At 36.3% G+C, this 19,201-nt stretch overlaps 2 protein-coding genes across 6 annotated transcripts; both read right to left on the bottom strand.

The window, feature by feature from the left end:
* Positions 1-415: 415 nt before the first annotated feature.
* LOC132615651 (uncharacterized) lies at positions 416-2,574 on the bottom strand. Its single transcript, XM_060330269.1, has 2 exons — positions 2,455-2,574; positions 416-825 (listed from the first exon to the last, which is right to left on the bottom strand). The coding sequence occupies exon 2, from the start codon at positions 813-815 to the stop codon at positions 633-635; it is 183 nt and encodes a 60-aa protein (XP_060186252.1). The 5' UTR covers positions 816-825; positions 2,455-2,574; the 3' UTR covers positions 416-632.
* A 3,740-nt stretch (positions 2,575-6,314) lies between these two features.
* On the bottom strand, positions 6,315-18,871 carry LOC132614857 (uncharacterized). 5 transcript variants are annotated; one of them, XR_009572468.1, is made up of 13 exons: positions 18,366-18,871; positions 15,083-17,186; positions 14,648-14,887; positions 14,136-14,265; positions 12,670-12,822; positions 12,324-12,550; positions 12,166-12,232; positions 11,789-11,995; positions 9,503-9,741; positions 8,607-8,685; positions 8,392-8,532; positions 6,625-7,176; positions 6,315-6,481 (listed from the first exon to the last, which is right to left on the bottom strand). XR_009572468.1 is itself a non-coding variant. In XM_060329411.1 (12 exons), exons 1-12 carry the CDS (start codon positions 18,592-18,594, stop codon positions 6,952-6,954), a joined length of 4,017 nt encoding a protein of 1,338 aa, XP_060185394.1. In that variant the 5' UTR covers positions 18,595-18,871; the 3' UTR covers positions 6,315-6,951. The 5 variants fall into 5 exon arrangements, 4 of the variants coding, with proteins under 4 accessions (XP_060185394.1, XP_060185393.1, XP_060185392.1 ...); XM_060329411.1 differs by having other exon boundaries at positions 6,315-7,176; positions 18,390-18,871; XM_060329410.1 differs by having other exon boundaries at positions 6,315-7,176; positions 18,387-18,871.
* Positions 18,872-19,201: the final 330 nt, after the last annotated feature.

Genomic DNA, 19,201 nt, shown 5'->3' on the forward strand with positions numbered 1-19,201 from the left:
AAACCCTAAACCATTTTGTTACTGCGTCCTCATCACTGTATCTCAATTGCTACCAAAAATGTACATTGACCTTGCTTGATAAACATGGCTTTTAAGCAAGTTTGTACTACCTTTAAGGTTAATCTGAATATGCTCAAAGGTATCAACTTCACGTACAAAGTAATATTTTTTTTAGCCATTCGAGATTCGAAACTCACTAGTGCTACTAATCCACATTCGCGTCACAGAAAGCCAACTAGGGGACTTTAGTTGGGTGATTTGCACAAATAGGACCATTCCTCGCCGTTGTTTAAGATTTGTCCCCGTTTAAAGAATTTGTGCAAAAAGGATCATTTGGCTGCAACACAAAGCCAAATGTTAAAGATGGTTTGGTAAAAGTTTGGGGAAGGTTATTTGTTGCAGTAAATTGATAGAATTGTCCGTTCAAAGTTACTCTTCTATAACTATGTTTCATGCAACATGATCACGAACGAAGTCAGAGAATTACATACATAGATGATAGAACTAAAATAACCAAACCTTATTGTTGTGGCACAGGTGGGGCAAAGGTTCTTTCATCTAATTTCACATCTGGTGCTACAAAAATGAAACCTAACAGTTAAAGAGGATTTGGCATGAGTTTGGCTTTTGTATCACTTCATCTTTTCTTCCTTGAACAAAACATGACGATTCACACGAGGATCAAACTTTCTAAACTCAAGCTTAGTTTGACTCGTTTGAAGCTTTTTGGTCTTCTTCTTCACATAGAAAAATCCAGTTCCAGCAGCTGAAACAAGCCTCACGAATAGAGCGCCAGCCTTCTTCTTGTCACCCATTAGCTTATTTCTTAGAGAGAACCAAAAAGAGAATGAAGTTTCAGTTTTCCAGAAACATATAGAGCTAAATAGCTGAAAAGCCAATAATCACAGACAAGTTTAAACTTAAAAGGAAATTTCCAAGTTTCGAGATGGTGGTTCAAAAATGGTTAAGTTGGGTAGGATAGCAATGGCTCAAGGAGCTCTCGTCAAGTAATGCCTTTAGAGCCTATAGTATAGCTGAGTAGCTAAGAGCTTCTGGTAATTGATTTAACAACTATAACAACGCCTCAGTCCCAAACAAGTTGGGGTCGGCTATATGAGTCCTCAATGACTTTAATACTATATTTAAACTAACTTCACACCAATATTATGCAAATTAAAAAAAGCTTCTCTAGCATTGAAGGCCAGAGAAATTTTAGTGCTTAGGAATTATTGCTTTTCATTCCAAAACATGCAGATGATATATCCAAAAATGCACAAAAGCATGTTTGAAAACTTTTATCTAACCATATACAAAATACTCAACAAATGACAAAACACCAACAGCATTAAAACTAAGCTGTTTTTTTTTAGTTCAGAATGAGCTTTACTCATTTGCGTTTGGTTTGTTCGGTTATTCTTGTTTTGAATTTTATGCAATGGTTCCTAAACATTTCTTCCAACACTATGCCTCAACATAGGCAAATCCATGATTTTAACTTGGTTCTTGATTCTAGGACAACAACCTCAAGTGCTAGTAACTGAGTTTTGAATTTAATTTCTGTATATACTTAGTAGATTTCTTAGCACATATACCGGGTTTGGGCCAAAACTATTGGGTTCTGCTGACCAAATTCCTTAAAGCCTACATACATTCATAAAAAACTATGTTCTTAGTAGCTAAAATTGCACACACACATATATATGCATATGTTCCCTAGGAACACAGACTCAGTTGTTCAAATTGGATAGGAAAAGGTTAAGAGCTAGACTAAAGTTTAATAAGAAATGCACGTAATGCAAGGATTGTAACATTGTACCGTCATATTGGCTCGAAGCTGAAGGAAGATGGAAATTAATATCATCGTACCCAGAGGCGTATCTAGCATTATAGGTACGGGTTCAACTGAACCCATAACTTTCAAAGAGGAGCATAAATTTATAATGTAAAAAATTACTAAAATTGTAATGAATAGTAAATATGAACCCATAACTTTAAAAATATAATGAGTTCAATGCTAAAACTATTAAGTTAAACTCATAGAATTTAAATCATGGATCCACCTCTGATTGTACCGTCATATCGACTAACGAAAAAAGAAAATTACCATTTACTCAAGACAACTTTTACAGTATTCAAATCATACTTAAATATAGCTAAAATTGAAGAAATTGGGGTTTCTTATTAAAATCTTCATCTTATCCATAAACAATGATTTTATATAAACAAATCTTTCCATTTTAAAAGTAAAGAGCTAATACCATTGAAATTGCTGTTAGTAACAAAAAAGAGGTCATTAATCAACTTATAATTTACAAATATAAGCTGATCTATTACTACCAAGTATTAAACAAAAGATTAGCAAAATCACCCTAACAAACAAAAATGTAAAAACATGTATATTTTCCAAGTATATCAATCAAGTAAGTGTTAAATAATTTTTACAAGAAAACTTACATAAGAAATTAAAGAATATAGCAGCAGGCGGCAGATGGAGCAGCAGCCAAAGTTGTAAAATGAAAATGGTAAAATCTTAAGTGTAAGTGAATTGGTTATTGGGCTGCTTAGCTGGATGGGCCTTATTTATGGGCTAAAACAATTATGGGAGGTAAACTGGGTCATTTGCACTTTTGACCCTATTTTGTGATAGTTTTTAATTTTTAGGCCTCAAGATAAACAATTTTTTTTTTTTTGTGATATAAATTTATATTTTCGCTTCATAATATCTTACAAGTTGCCGGATCCTTAAAGAATTTATTTGTAGAGAGGCATACGTTCAATTTTGAAGGGAAAAAATAATAATTAAAGACCAACTCATTTGAAGGCGAAAAAGTTAAAAAACAATCGATTTGAAGGGAAAACCATGCGATTTCTTCTTTTATTTAAGTTCACAAATGGTCTCCATAAGGGTTGGTTGTGAATTTTTTGTACCCTGCTTGACAAATTTCTTTAAAAAATAGCCTTTGCCTTAGAAAACTAGCTAGGCAAAACTTTTGTCACCCGTCGGGCATAAGTTGTGAATATAAATTAGTTTTGTTTATAAGGCAGAAAGTTCAGGATATTTCAAGACAGCGAACCTGCTCAATTGACCACAAGTTCAAGCCAGAACTTATGTCTGATGGACAACAGAGGCAAAGCTTTTGTTACCCATCAGACATAAGTTGTGTACATAAATTAGTCTTGCCTATAAGGCAGAATTATTGACGACAAGTTCTGCCTTATAGGCAAAAGCTAGAACTTATGTCCGATGTGCAACAAAAGTTCTTTCCGGTTAATTTTTTCAAGTTAAAGTCATTTTTTAAAGATTTTGTTAAGCGAAGATAAAATTTCAAGATTGAACACTTTTAGATATGCCACGCATCATTTCCTGCATCATTTCGACTTCAACTTCAAATATTTTTTTTTCTTCTTTCAACTCAACAAAATCATGTCCCAACGCCTCTGATATTACGAGTGAGTTTGTTAACTGGTGCTTAATTTGAATTTTTATACTAACATTTTGTGGTCATTTTAATATTAATATTTTGGTGGGTCAAGGAGCTCGTAATATGAGAAGGTGAAGAAAAAGACTCGTTTCTTTTTCCACAGTTTCTTGCTTATAACGTTTTCTTTGTAAATGTTCCTGTTTTCATCACAAGGTAAAGGCTTGAGTAATTGTAATTGGCTGGAAGCTCCTCTTATATAAAGTTTTAAATGCTCATTAAGAAGTTTCTTTTTAACCATCCAGTGTTAGAAACTCACTAACTCGACAAATTCAGATTCATATTGTAATTTTTTTTTTTTTGTGCGGATTGCCCTTCAAAGGCATTGGTCTTTAAATTTTGCCCCTCAAATTGCTAATCTTTAATTGTTATCCTTCGCCTAATACCATAAGATTTGGGGTTCGAATCCCGGCTCAATAAGAAATTAAAAAAAATCGCAAGACAGAGTTTCATAGCAAAATTGGGCCTATTTGGACAAAAGTTAGGCCTTAAGGCAGAGTTTTGCAAAATTCCAACTGAGTAAAAAAAATAAAAATTGCTTTAATGCAAACCTTTTTTTTTTCCTTAATGCACCTCTATCTTAAGGTAGAGTATTGTCTTATGCCTGAAGGCATAATATCAAATAAATCATTTTTGTCTTTGGTAAACCAATCACAAACTACATGAAAGTTGTCCCTTTTTTATGGAGATTTACCCATCACAGAGATGCACAGAGGAAAAAATCAATTTAAGCTTTAAATTTGTTTAAGTTAGTCCATATTTTGACTTTTTATTGACGCCTTTCAAAAGAGGTAAGATCTGGCAAATTGGAAACAATTAACTAAGAATTCAAAACTTTTTTATAGAACAAACATATGAATATGCGTGGATCATACCTTTCATCACAGTAGATACGACTGTAAAGAAAAAGGACTCTTTCTGTACCCCCAATACACAGTTACACGTTGATTTCAGATCCTCCGGTAGAGCCAAAAACTATTCAGTGAATTGTCTTGTCTTACTAAGTTTCAAGACGTTCACTGACTCTGCCTTAAGGTAGAATTTGCCTGGCAAAACTCTGCCTTGAGTAGAGTTTGCAGTCAAACTCTCTGCCTTAAGATAGAGAGGTTTGTCTTATGAATCCAAATTCTACCTTGCGATTTTTTTTTTTTGACTGAGTGAGTATTTGAACCCGAAACCAAGGGGTTTTAGTGAAGGCCAAAATTAAAAACCACTAATTTCAGGGACAAAAATTAAAGACTACCCCCGAATAAGGACAATCGGGTAAATTGCCCCATTGGAAAGAGTACAACACAGGCCTGACTAATTCGTATTGTAAAGAGTCCATTATGAGGCTCAGTTCGTGCCATAAAATTCTCAGTATGAAAAGTTTTGGGCAATTCTGGGCAATTCGCACTTCTTTTGGGGTGGTCTTTAAATTTTGTCCCTCATATTTGAAATCTTTAAATTTTGCCCTTCGGCTAAAACCCATGTGTTCCAGGTTCGAACCCCCACTCAGTCAAAAATTGTAAAATAATTCGCAAGGCAGAGTTTAAATTTCGCCATGCCCCCACCGACATACACTTGTTAAGGAATTACCAAAGTTATGCCGGACCCAGCATACTTATGCCTTATGGGCAGACTTGGCATAAGTATGCCGGGTCCGGCATAACTTTGACAAATCCTTAACAAGTTTATGTCGGGTCCGGCATACTTATGGACAAACTTTTAGTTAAGCCTTAACTAAAAGTCTTTTCCTAGTTATGTCTTATGGGGCATACTTTTAGTTATGGCATAACTAAAAGTATGCTCCATAAGGCATAACTTTTCCTTAAGACATAGACTTTGTCTTATAAAATAAATTTTTAGTTATGCCTTAAGGAAAAATTCCGCCTTATGGGGCATACTTTTAGTTATGCCTTATGGGGCATACTTTTAGTTGTGCCTTAACTAAAAGTCTGTCCCATAAGGCATAACTAGGAAAAGACTTTTAGTTAAGTTAACTAAAAGTTTGCTTATAAGTATGCCGAACCCGGCATAAACTTGTTAAGGATTTGTCAAAGTTATGTCGGACCCGACATACTTATGCCAGTCTGCCCATAAGGCATGAGTATGCCGGGTCCGGCATAATTTTGGTAATTCCTTAATAAGTGTATGCCAGGTCCGGCATACACGCGACCCCAACCTTGTCTTGCAATTTTTTTTTTTAATTTATGCTTGAGCAGGGGTTCGAACCTAGAACCTCATGATTTCTGCGTGAACGCTCAGGGTTGCAACGCGAAAGGCAAAAATTAAAGACCAGCAATATGAGGGGGCATAATTTAAAAACCACAAATATGAGGGGCAAAATTTAAAAACCGCCCCAAAAGAAGGGCAATCCGCGCAAAAAAATGAAAAGTTTTAACGGTACCTACCAAAGAGGACTATACTTCCGATCAACCAAGATTGGCAAAAGGTGATTCCATTTCTGCTGATGAGTGATGTTCGTTCCAACTTATTAGTTCCTTGAGAAAAAGTGTCGGTAACAAAAAACATGCCTTTTGGGGTGAGAGATACTATTCCACCAATTGTGTCACAAGTATCTAGCATATTCATACCTAATGATTTTCCACAAAGTGGTGACGGAACATATAACTTGTACAAATCTTTCCATTTTCCAAGCCGATCCCATCCATTCATAGAGCTATAAAGAGGTTGACTGAGATAGAAGGAATCCCAGAAATAGATTGTCCAATGGTTCAACCAAATAAAACACAGTTGAACTGCCATGCGCATCGGTAACAAGTACAACTCGATAAGACAGAAGTACCTTCTAAAACATAATATTAGGACTTCAAATGCTAAGCAACCAAAAGATTGAAAAAATGGATTTTTTCTAAATTAACCACTGACCAGAATGTGTAGTATAATTACAAAAAGATATACATCAGAAATAATTGCTGCATGGCATGCAGCAAGTGACATTTACGCAAAAAATAATCTCCTGTTTGAACATTTCTGGGCACCACAAAAGCCAGCTACTCCTGCAAGTTGATGGTGTGACCATTATTCTCAATATCAACCAGTTGAAACTTCGGTTGAACAGACAAACAGTGTCATTTGAGGATTATTAGAACAACGTAATCACAGATAACATTAAATACTACACGGCCTGCAGACCTCTTACCACAACTAACCCCACGATATCAAATAACAGGTTCAAGGAAATAGGCATTTCCTCTTTGACCGGAGTCACTGAATGTCCTGCAGAAGTGCTTTGCAACATTGCAGATGTGTTTACTACAGAGTTCCAACCAAAAGCATGGCTTTGCAACTTCTTTAATGACCTTTCCAAGCAAATATTGACTTCGACTTCATAAATATATGGCTCTTAGTGCCAATTATCCTCCGACAGCTCCACTGGACAAGCAGGTGCTGAACTAATAAAAGCTCCCTTTGTACAGGGCGGCAGGCACCATCTCTAATTCTACAGATATGTAGAGATGCATATCTTTTACCATCGGGGATGTGATTCTCCATAGGTTCTCCAATACTCCTGCCCATAGTGCCTAGTACTGCTTTTACCAAATGGAGAACTGTAAAAGTTAGACTGTCTTCTAGACCAGTTGGTCCTCTCAAATGGAGAAGAGTAAGAATCAGATGGTCTGCAAGAACCGCTGTTTCTCGTGCTTTCCCTTTGAACATCCCTCATTTCCTCTTCTAAATCATGATTTGCACGCTGCAACGCAGAAATAATACAGAAGTTAGGAACTTACCTGCTTCCCCATTTCATTTGTCCCAAAAACATACATCTTTCTTTAAATGGCAAAATCAAAACAAAAACAAATGTTTATATACTAATGCTAATTAAAAAGTATTTTGAATTTAATGTGACTTTTTTATTCCTTTATTTTCAACCATTATTTTACATATATCTTCCAAACTAATTAACTAGTTATCCAAACATCTTTATCATAACATAATTCATTTAGACTCTCTTTATTCTTCAACTCTTGAAAAGTACAAATAGGTCATACAAAAGGGAGGAGGGACTATCAGAGGAGTCGCACTGGCCAAAAAGATTCTTGCACGAGAAAGAGACACTACAATGGAAATGAAGGGAACTGGAATTGTACATCAATGAGATGGGAGCTTTCCATAACAGTCATACTAAAATTGACTTGGCACTACCATGAAACTTGGCCATGGTGTAATTACCGTGAGTACATGAGATACACTTGAACTTAAGCACGTGTACGCTATCCAGCTTGACTAGACCATTAAAATAGACAAGCAAGCTGTCAGCTTGACCATATTACTGGTAATACATGGTGCTGAACAGCAATTTGATGATGAAATGACACACAAATACTTGATTGCTGACTTGGTTGGTCAATTGACAAAAAATAATTTGACAAGCTAGCTAATACAGAATGTCCACTAGAAACAAGTGAGTGCTAACTTAACAAGTCAGCTGACTAGGACCAATGAGATATCAAACTTAAGACAAATTAATGGTACTTGAAGCATGCAAGGCGCACACAGCTGGAGCTAAGATTCAGAAGACTTCCGGCACAAGATTTTTACTAGTAGATGAAAGCTATTTATCTCTCTACCAGCATCGTACAGGCTCTAATACCATATGAAACAGGAGGGAAGTTTCTTATGAATATGTTAGAGCATCATACAATTGGCTTCACTTAGGAGTTTTGGCAATAAGGTAAGTTTCCTTAACAGTTGCGATCCTGTGGAATATTCTACAGAATGTTCTTATAGATTCTCTTGCTTTTTAACGACATAATCATTAAGAATATTCTACCGGATGTTAAAGTCTATATCTGCATGGTATAGACATGCAGCTTGCAAAAACTATTAAGATGGCAGAGTGCTGGAAAAGCATATGATCAATTTTTTTGAGCAGAAAGAATGAAAATTTAATCATACGTAAGTGTACCTTGTCGGAATTTGAGAGAACAGCATATGCTTCCCCAATCAACTTGAATAGCCTATCAGCATCATTGCGAATGGTCTCAGAGATCTCTTTCCACAAGCCTCCATCATCCGCAGCATCACTCCTTGCCAAAATTTGACCCGCCTACATAAACAATATAATGAGTACACTATCGAATATTAATTCAACCTCTGAACTCCAAAAAGCTTGAGACTTACCTTGTCAGGATGATGTCTGAGGGCTGCTTTCCTATATGCCTTCTTGATGTCAGATTCTGTATCAGATGACTTGATTCCCCTGCCAAAGAGATTTAACATCACTAATATCTCGAATGCATAAAAATATTTCACAGATGTTCAGGGAGCAAAGGTTACAAGAGGAATACACCAGCTCTACCTAACCACAACACCAGAGTATCATCTACCAGATGCAAGATCTTCAGGTCAGAAACATTGACCATGTGAATCTGGTAGATTTCAATGTAGAGTAACCAGTTTCTCAACTTGGAATAGTCAAAGTTTAACAGAGGACACCTTCTTTACCGAAAGAGAGGTAACACTACATCAAATGCAAAAAAGATAATGCACAGTTCGTATCAGTACTGCACCACCCGCATAAAAGCAGAGCATGCATTCTCACAGACTAGATACAAATATTCAGTAGCCAGTAGGTTTTTTCTATGGTACAAAGGTCTTTCTTATTGCATAAAATAGAATCTTTAGGACCATCACAAAAATGTTTATCACAGCGTTCCTTCTTCCAGACACCACTCTATGGGACTGGATTGATACAATAGTGGACACCACTATTATAATGAATCATGCAAGATTACAATTAAAATTGGCTAAAATTAGACCTGAAATAGTGAAAAAAGAACAATACACGAGACAAAGGAATTATATTATATGAGTTCAAGTACAAGAAAGTGAGAAACAGGGACAGTGGAGAAACAAGGAAATTTGACTAGGAAAGGATGGAATGTTAAATAACAGTAAAGAATGACAAGCCACATACAGACTACGTTAAATTCATTTATTTTTGTTGGAAAGTTTTTCGGTTTATCAAATCATATCAATGAACAAATTCAATGGTAATTGGAATGATTTGAACTTACAAAATAAGATAAAGATCCAATGACGTTCCTTTTTTGGCCTTCTCTTGAATTGACGAAAGCTGCCGACGAGTTCGCTTTGCGTCTTTAGCACTGCTTCCATTTGACTTATCTAGCGCCTCAGATCGTTGAGTCCTTTGTTGTGATTGAGTTTCCTGAAGGTATATGAGCCTCTCAAGATCATTTACAGCATGCCCATAGTCCCTTATCATCTCATGTAAGGTAGCCCTCCTTGAAACAGCCTGCCAAATTCAGAAGACCGAGCAGATCAGGTAAAAGTTCACTTAAGACACAAAATGACTAGGATGACTGTTACAGTATGGACAGCATAATTAATGTTACAGTCTCAAGGAGCAGCTCCCAATAACAATATCAACACCAAATTTGTGGTGTAAATCAAGAGTAGGAGCATCCATGATAAACTACAACTGACTTAAAATCTTATGTCTTAACTGACACCACAGCTTTCGCAAATATTACTATTTTTACCTTTTAAAGTTATTTTCCACAAAGTGATACAGCATGTCAACCTAACTGAAAACGTTAAATACCGTACTTCGAAAAATATTCTGCTGTTTATGTTGATCAGTGTTTAAATAGTGGAGACACAATAAATTGTTTTTATTCTATGCCCTGCAGACGAAGAGGCTGAGAGCTTTGGCTGTTTGTTTCAAAACATAGATTCACAAAAACCAAGGTGAAAAATAACATGAAAAATATAATATAACATGAATAACTAAAGATTAGAAAGAACTAGTAAATTATTAATAGAGAATGATACTAAATATTTTAGTTTGCTAGCTGGAAATCACAAGCTCAGGGTGATGCTCTGAAACATGGCACAGGATAAATGAATTATACTAATGGAAAATTCGTACTAGAAAATCTACATGAAAAGCAATTCTTAAATCAAATATAAAATATGATGATGCTGTCCTCTTTTTCTACTTTTCCTTTATAGTTGAGAACTTTCAGGAGGAAAAAAAGAAGAGAGAACGTGTGTTCCAGGCATGGCCTTTTGAGCTTAATTGTCCAGCAGGCTCTTACAACAGTTCTGGCCGCCCCACGATGAAACAATCTATGGAGCATCTTTTCGAACAGTCACCTAACAGTAGCAGTAAAATCTTTTTCTTTTAAGTACCTTAGCGATTGGGAAGTCATGTAGCGAGTTGGCTTCTTTAGAAATGGTGACCCTGAAGGTCTACTGCTATCTTTACATTACTTTTGCTGATTTTGGGAGGAGAGAAGGATGTAATGTACAAAGTTAGCTTTCTAGAATACAGAAACTGACAGCAACTGAAAAAATCTTATGTTCCTAAATTTTCCATTCAAATTAATTTTGATGTTTTATTTATTTATTTTTTATTTTTTTTGGGTTTGGGGAGGGGGGGAGGGGGGAGGGGGAGGGGTGTTACAAAAGTAATTTTTAATTGGTCAGTACACAATAGATTTTATAAATAGGATCAAAACCAGACACATTGGGAAGTACAGGGTTGGGCAGTCCCCTACGGAAAAATAACAGAAGAAGAGGATAAACTCTATACAAAAGAACCTATTCCTGAAACGAGTTAATGACGTATATCATTTTGCGTATCTCATATACATCCTGGAGTTTACACCAAAAAGCTAGCATAACAGACACTTATATTTCATCTCATGCACAGTGTCAGTGATTGTTTTGCCCTGAAAACACCTAGAATTCCTTTCTCTCCATAGAACCCAACATACACATGTTGGAAGAGAAAGTTCTCGCTGAATTGTATTCATTCTCTTTTTTGATTAAGCACCGGGTGTCCGGGTCTCTTTGAGCCCCGACTAATCCCGGGGGTGCACAGGCCCTCGGCAAGGAGTTTCCCGCAAGTGCACCACGGGTAATTCAGGGTTTTACCCCAGTCCGATGGCCCTCAGAAATTGTTTGCACCCAGTGGGTTTCGAACTTGAGACCTTGAAAGGGAGCACCCCAAGGCTCAAGCCAATTACCACCAGGCCAATACTTGCTCCTTTGTAGGAGTGATGACTGCTAACTCCGCCCGATAATGTCTAACAAGGTGAAGACGTGGAAACATAGCAAAGGCCTTACAATGGCTAGCACTGTTACTCTGTCCTCCTGCATTTAGACAGCTTAACAGATTGTAAACCATCCAGATCTATTAGGTCCCATTGACAATATACTTACTGACGCCTTATTTTAAGGTTTCATTTAAAAAAAAATAAAAAAATAGGGAACTTATCTGAGGTTATTGAAGATAGTTAGAAACAGAAAACCAAAAAGCATGCTTGCAAACAAACCTTTGTGTAGTTCTTGTCAAGAGCAATGGCAAGACTGCAATCTGCAATGGCGTCAACAATTTGACCAAGAGCTTGGTGAGCAGCAGCTCGATTGCAGAAACAGATAGCTGCAAAAGGACGCGACTCAACACTGCTGGATATAGCTGCAGTATAATGTTCAATAGCTTCCATATATTTTCCAGACTTAAATGCCTCGTTTCCGGCTTTCTGGTTTAAGAAAGGAAAACAATAAATTACTTCAGAAAAGCTAGTTGAAATAGAATCAAACTGAAAGACCCACTAACAAGAAACAGACAACTGAAAAGACGAGGAACTAACAGTCAGTTATTTTGGTCAACCCAATACCAGATAGAATCCTAAAATAACAAATAACATACCTTGCGATGCAAAAGTTCACGAATAGTGGCTGCTAGAGAAGATGATTCCTGGGTCATGTTTTCAGATCTACAGAAAGGTAGAGCAAAATACTCAAATATCATTCCTGAAATCAAGGAGAAGAGGAAGAGAGTTGAACATGCTTCAAGTTCAGGCTTACCTTTTCCCAACAGAAACCATTTGCTCTTGTTTCTCAATTAAGTCAAGGGCCATCTCAAGCTTTCCAAGATGGAAGTGCGACCTGGACTTAAGGTGCCATCTCCAAAGCCTCAAAGAGGAGCTTTTGCTATTGAGATCATCTAAGTTTGCAAAGTCAGAAGTAAAGTTCTTTTCAGCAATATCAAGAGAATTTTCGCACAGCTCAATCACTTCATTATACATCTGCAGCTGTAGAATATTACAGCAATGACACACAGAATTCAGAACCTAGTTGCATCAGTTTTAATGTTTTGTAAGTTACCTAGTTTAAAAAGAAAAGATATTCAAAACTTAATCATAGAAAAGACCTTGCAAAGAGCCTCTCCTTTCATTTCAAGTAACTTTTCTGAATAGCAGCTGATAGACAAGGCTTCATTGGTAATTCCAAGTGCATTTTTTGCTGCATCTGCAGTTCTTTGTTGCAAAAGTTCAGCACACCGATGCATATGTTCAGATACTTTCTGCCACCAATAAATAAGCCAATCAGAAGTTCACCAAGACAATATTATTTTTGTAGCAACTCTATGCAGGATAACGATCTGGGGATTAAAACAACAAAATCACACATTTGTCCTTCTCCCAGGCTTTTATCCCAAATTCTTTTAGGAAAGACAAGGTTAAAATTGGAATAAAAGATTATCCATATTTATCCAGTTAAACCAAACATATATATTTAGATTATTATACACCGTGTATTTCATTTTTTTTCCAATGAACCAAACACCTAGCAATAAAAGTATATTCACTAAATAATCCCATCATTATTTGATTCCCGTATTATAATCCCCTCATTATATTCCCGGTATAACTTGTTACCCAACAAAACAACCCTAAAGGAACCAAAATTTATTATAAAGAAGGGCAATTTTCTTTACCAGATTTACCTATAGAGTATTAAACAATAAGAAAGCTATATTTTTATCAGTAAAAGAAAAAGAAAAGCTATTGCTCACATCTCTTCATCACTTAGCGTGTCTGTCCTGAAAATTTTTCCCAACAAATATGCCCGAAAGTATTTTGCAATAACTGGTGAAATTCATAAAATAGGATAGAGTGTGATATTGTAATATTTCTTTCAATGTCATGAAATCAGGGCTTATCTTCATCAAGATCTTTTTAATAGCTGCAGTCAAGAGGCACCTCAGGAAAGAAGATTATTGATGTATTGTGCCAACAGAGCTATGCAGAAATCTGTACAGAATAACCACAGTAGCTTAGGGACATGTTACAAATTTAGCAAGTCAAGCTCCTTGTCAACAATGTTGAATCTCTGAAACTACGTCCGCAGACACCCACATGCTTCACAACCCCAATATAACTCCCCCCCCCCCCTTTTTTTTTCCTTAATTAGACCCAGTATAACTCATTATCAATAGCTTCTAATCTTATTGATGAAGCATCTTTTCCTTTGAACCGTATTTAGGCATTCCGGAAGAAGAATTTAAGGTTTGCAGAGATCATCACTATTCTAAAACAAACAACCCCACGAACATTCTCCGCTCGAATTTGATAAACCTAGTTTGACTAGCACGTCGATTAAGAAGGAAAAGTTTAACAATAAGAGTCAAATTACAGTTGGGGAAGTTTTTCATAGGTGAAAAAGTATAGTAATTAGATGAGAAGAATTCACGCCAAGATTAAGGACACATATACAAGTAGTAGTCTACATTATTTTGAATTAATGGAATTCGGAAAAGTTTGCCATTCAAAGAAATAGGGAAGCACTGGGACTGGTGGGAGCATTAATTACACGGGAAAAGCAAAAATTGGTCACCTGTGCTTTTCGCAAGCCTTCTGCTGCATCAATTGTAATTCTCCTATCCAGGCACAAATTAATTCTTGATTCCAAGCAATTGTTGTAATACTTAATTGCTTCTTCAACCTCACCAAGAAGCAGATAACAACTGGCATCCAAACATTGTCAAGATATATAAGTTTGTCAACAAATAATTCACACAAGAAGGAAAAGATAACAGTCTCGTAAAAGAACACACCTAATGATATCAGTAGCCCTCATTTTTTTAATTTTTCTCCAGACAGGATAAAAACAAATTAGTTGGCACCAGATTAAATCCAGAACCTTTGTCTGCTCTAATACCATGTTGGAGTGTGTGACCATCTCATCTAAAAGCTTAAGTTGTTAGAAAGAGCACATTTTTATTTACCTAATTATGTCTTCAACATTTTCTATCAGTATTTTCTAATGAAAAAGGTAGACTTTTCTATCAGTGTTAGATATGGAATATTCATGTTAGAGACATCAGAAGCCACATGTACCGCCCTTACTTTGCTGCTCGTAGCTTTACTTTAAGAAAGTGAGGGTCTAAGGCAGCTGCAGATGCACAATCACTGATGGCTTCCCTCATCCTTCTCAGCGACATTCGTGTGGCAGCTCGGTTGCTGTAGCATAACAAAACAGGCTCCAGGCAAGAGCCTGAAATTTCTGTAGCACAGACTGATTTAATACCCTTGGTGTATAAATCCTCAGCTTGCGAAAGATTTCCAGCCTTATAGGCTTGGTTTCCCCTGATACAGATAAAATCTTTGTAAATACGAAGGACAAGTTCATAATGCTCAATGTCAGAATGTGATTGTTCAAGAAAAAGCCAAAGAACAGCCATAATGATGAAATTATTGCAGCGAAAGTGAAAACCAAAAGCTCAAAGGAAATCATGAAAATGCATAGCAATTCACCAAAGAGTAACTCAAAGATATTAGCACCTGATCCGCCACTTTTCACTGGCTTCACGGTCAGTGAGCCCCAGCATCCCATGGTCTTCATCAGCTTTAGATACATGTATACCTTTATTTCTCATATGAGATGTAACTCCACTTGGGACGTCTGCTGAACTTTTACAACCAAAGGAAGAATGTTGAGCTGCATCGGAGGAGAACTCGACTTTTCTGTAATTTAAGTTGTTTGAACCACTGTCAACTTTCAATTTGTATTTTTTCCTATATTGGCGCCTTATGGATGATAACCCATCTTTTGCAGAGGGTGAAGTATAGGAACTAAAATCTCTCCGAGTATCAGAGTCCGTTCCAGAATCAGTCCCAGAAAATTTCTCATTTCCTTCTCCACATTTCTTCTGAGAGTCATTGAAAACAGGTGTGTCTTTGGCAGCAACCACATCCTCCTTGGTTTCAGTTGCCCCGGTAGAATTATCAGCAGATGTAGAAGACTTTGTATCCTGATATGGTGAAAAATCCATAGGTGAACCACATCCAGGAGACCCATTATTGTGCGTGGAACTGTTTTCGTTAGACAAATCAGCAGCTAACCGTTGTACCAAGGTTTCTTGCCTCAATGACTTCTTCTTTTTCACTTTTTTGTCCCTCAATCTGCTACTTGTTCCACAACCCAACTTTTCATTTACTCCGGAAAATGAATTAGCAGTAAAAGAAAACGATTTATTTGAATTAGATGCACTAAAATCAAAAAAGGGCTTCCCAGGTGTAAATGGTGTGCTTGAAAAGCTGAATTCATCCTTCTTCTCAGCTTGAAGGCCGGAAGGTTCTTCGGGGGTGTCAACTTTCTGCTGGGATCCAAAACTCTCTGGTGTAAATAATGGAAACGGCATCTTATCCCTCTCCATGTTACTATTTAGATTATTCTGCAGCAATTCACTCGAGGCACCAGTCTCACTGTTAAAATTTATTGGCTGATTTTCTTTCCCAGAGGTTCCTGCAGAGAAGCTAAATGAATTTATTTGCTCACTGGAAAGACCAAACTTGGCATTAGTATGCACTGTTTCTCCAGGCATTCTTTTCTCCTTACTTCCCTTTAATGAACTAACAAAATTTTCATCAATTTCAGATGCACAAGCTTTCCTGGCATTTGGTGCTCCATCAATTGTATCAGCTTTATCAAAACCAGAGCTACTACCAGGATCGTTTACATTGACATCCATCGGCTGATCACAAGAATTACAAGCACCGCTTTCAGTTGAAACGTTCGAAGTATTTTGGTTAAATCCAAACACAAATACATTCTGGATGTTGACACGTGAGTTCTCATTTATATTGTTGGTCTTCTCAGCACCACTAACTGGTGCTGAATGGCCAATGTTCAATGAACTCATCTCATCAGAGAGTTTAAAAATGGGGTTTTTTGGTAAATCAGTGTCTACAGTATTCCTACTACTTGAAGCAAACTTGAGCTTCCCATCAGCCTCCAAGCCACTTTTTTGGGCATTCCAACAACCATTCTGATTGTGGGTCTTTTCCCTATCAAAATTCTCCACATCTTCAGCAACTTTTCCATTTTCATTCTCTTTGTTCTTCCCTTTGATGCCATACCCAAAAACAGAAGTGTCATTGAATTTTGAACCCTGAGACTCTGCTCCCCTGTGTGCTTCATCTTTATTACACACTCTGTTCCCTAAGTCAAAGTTATGTTTACTAGCACCAAACACAAAGTTAGCTTTTAATTTATCTGATTGCAATGTACTGGACTGCTCATTTTTATGAGATTCGCTCGAGCAATTCTTGACCTCATCAACTTGTGGTTGTCCTACATTTCCACTAGACTTCCTTTGTCCAAATTCCAATTTCGACTTCGAATTACTATTGCTCTCACTACAGTCAGGCTCCTTATTAGACACATTCAAATAGGATGCCCTACTGTTCTTATTTGGTCGACCAGCATTCTTCATCTTCGAGTTAAACTTCAAGCTACTGGTATTATTAGCTCCAAAAACAAAACCCAAATTCTCCAAATTTGAGTCCAAACCAAAAACAAAACCCTCATTACCACTTTTTCCAATTCTACAGCCCCCCATTCGCTCCACATTAGATTCTCCATTATTTTTGTTCAACATTGCCCCTAAATATACAGCAAAATCACTCTTATTAGCACTAAAAACAGCAATTAAACTTTGCAAATTAGTATTCAAAGTAATTCACTCTTATTAGCACCAAAGATAGCATCTAAAACTTTCCAAATTAGAATTCAAAGTAAAATCAATCTTATTAGCACTAAAACAGCAATTAAACTTTCCAAATTAGTATTCAAAGTAAAATCACTCTTATTAGCACCAAAGATAGCACCTAAAACTTTCCAAATTAGAATTCAAAGTAAAATCACTCTTATTAGCACTAAAACAGCAATTAATCTTTCCAAATTAGTATTCAAAGTATAATCACTCTTATTAGCACCAAAAACACCACCTAAACTCTCCAAATTCGTATTCAAAGAAAAATCACTCTTCTTAGCACTAAAAACACCAATTAAACTTTCCAAATTCGTATTCACAGCAAAATCACTCTTATTAGCACTAAAAACAGCTATTGAACTTTCCAAATTACTCACTCCGTCCATTTTTACTTGTACCGTATTGACTTGGCACTCCCCTTGAAGGAGCCATAAACAGAATGACAATTTTACTATATCACCCCTAATCAATAAAACATACTTTAAAAGTTGTGCAGCCGCTAAGAATTCCTTAAACTTTTCAACTCAATAATTAATAAGGGTAAAATAGGTATGAAATGGTATATTATCAGTTTTCCAAACTGGACAAGTAAAAATGGACGACAATTTTGTAGTATACATGTAAAAATGGATAAAGGGAGTAGCTTTCAAAGTAAAATCACTCTTATTAGCACCAAAACTTTCCAAATTCATGTTCACAGCAAAATCACTCTCAAAGCTAAACTTTCCAAATTAGTATTAAGTAAAATCACTATATTTTTTCTGGAAACTGAGCATTCAAAGTAAAATCACTCTTATTAGCACCAAAAGTAGCACCTAAACTTTCCAAATTCGTATTCACAGCAAAATCACTCTTAAACCTAAAGTTTCCAAATTCGTATTCCTAGCAAATCACTCTTATTAGCACTAAAAACAGCAACTTAACTTCCCAAATTAGTATTCAAAGTAAAAAAAAAAAAAAACTCTTATTAGCACCTAAACTCTCCAAATTAGCATTCTTAGCAATATCACTCTTATTAGCACCAAAAATAGCACCTAAACTTTCCAAATCAGTATTCAAAGTAAAATCACTCTTACCAGTACTACTACTACTACCTTCACTGCTATGATCCGAGCTCTTAGAAACCGGGTCAACCCGATTAAACCCCGATTGTTTCCTCATCTTCACTAATCTAGGTTTCCTCCTTGATGATCGACCCGGAATATCCGAACCCGGTTTTGACCCGGATGATGATGCCATTGAAAATGAGCAATTAAATCCTGCATCGGAATTAGAGCTATTATTAGGTTTAGATGACATAAATGAATATTTCAAATTTGGGGATTTAGGGTTTTTGATTGAATGGCTTTAGTTTTTATTCTTTTTTTTGCTTTGTGATTAAGAAAAAGAGGAATCTTTGAGAGTTGTGAAAGAGACTGTTGTGAGTGTTTCTTTTTCTTTTTTCCACACAGTGTTTTGTGTGTGTTTTGGGTTTTGTTTTTGTTTGTTTTAAGAGGAGAGCGGGGTAATGGGGGGTTTAGGTTGGAGTTTGAAATTGTTGTTGGGGGATTGGAGGGTTTTACATGGTTAAGGTGGGTGGGGGAGGGGGTTGGCATATGTTGCATTATATATATATATATTTTTATTTTTTATTTTTTTTAAGACGATAGTGTTTGGGTCGACTTGTACTCGTCTAATAAGCAAGTTATCAAAAGATTTGATTCTGGGGAAAATTGATTCAAGCAAAAATATTTCGAAAATTGATTCAAGCAAAAATATTTCGAACTGGACGAGTGATATATTCACTTTCAAGGGCATCGTAGAGCGTAAGTTCACGTGTAGTCATATTTTGGGACTTTTTTTTAAATGGTAGTGTCTGAATCGACTTATACTGATCTCGATAAGCAAGTTATTATAATATTTGACA

The sequence above is a fragment of the Lycium barbarum genome, chromosome 10, assembly GCF_019175385.1.
Source record: "Lycium barbarum isolate Lr01 chromosome 10, ASM1917538v2, whole genome shotgun sequence".
NCBI classification, from domain to species: Eukaryota; Viridiplantae; Streptophyta; class Magnoliopsida; order Solanales; family Solanaceae; genus Lycium; species Lycium barbarum.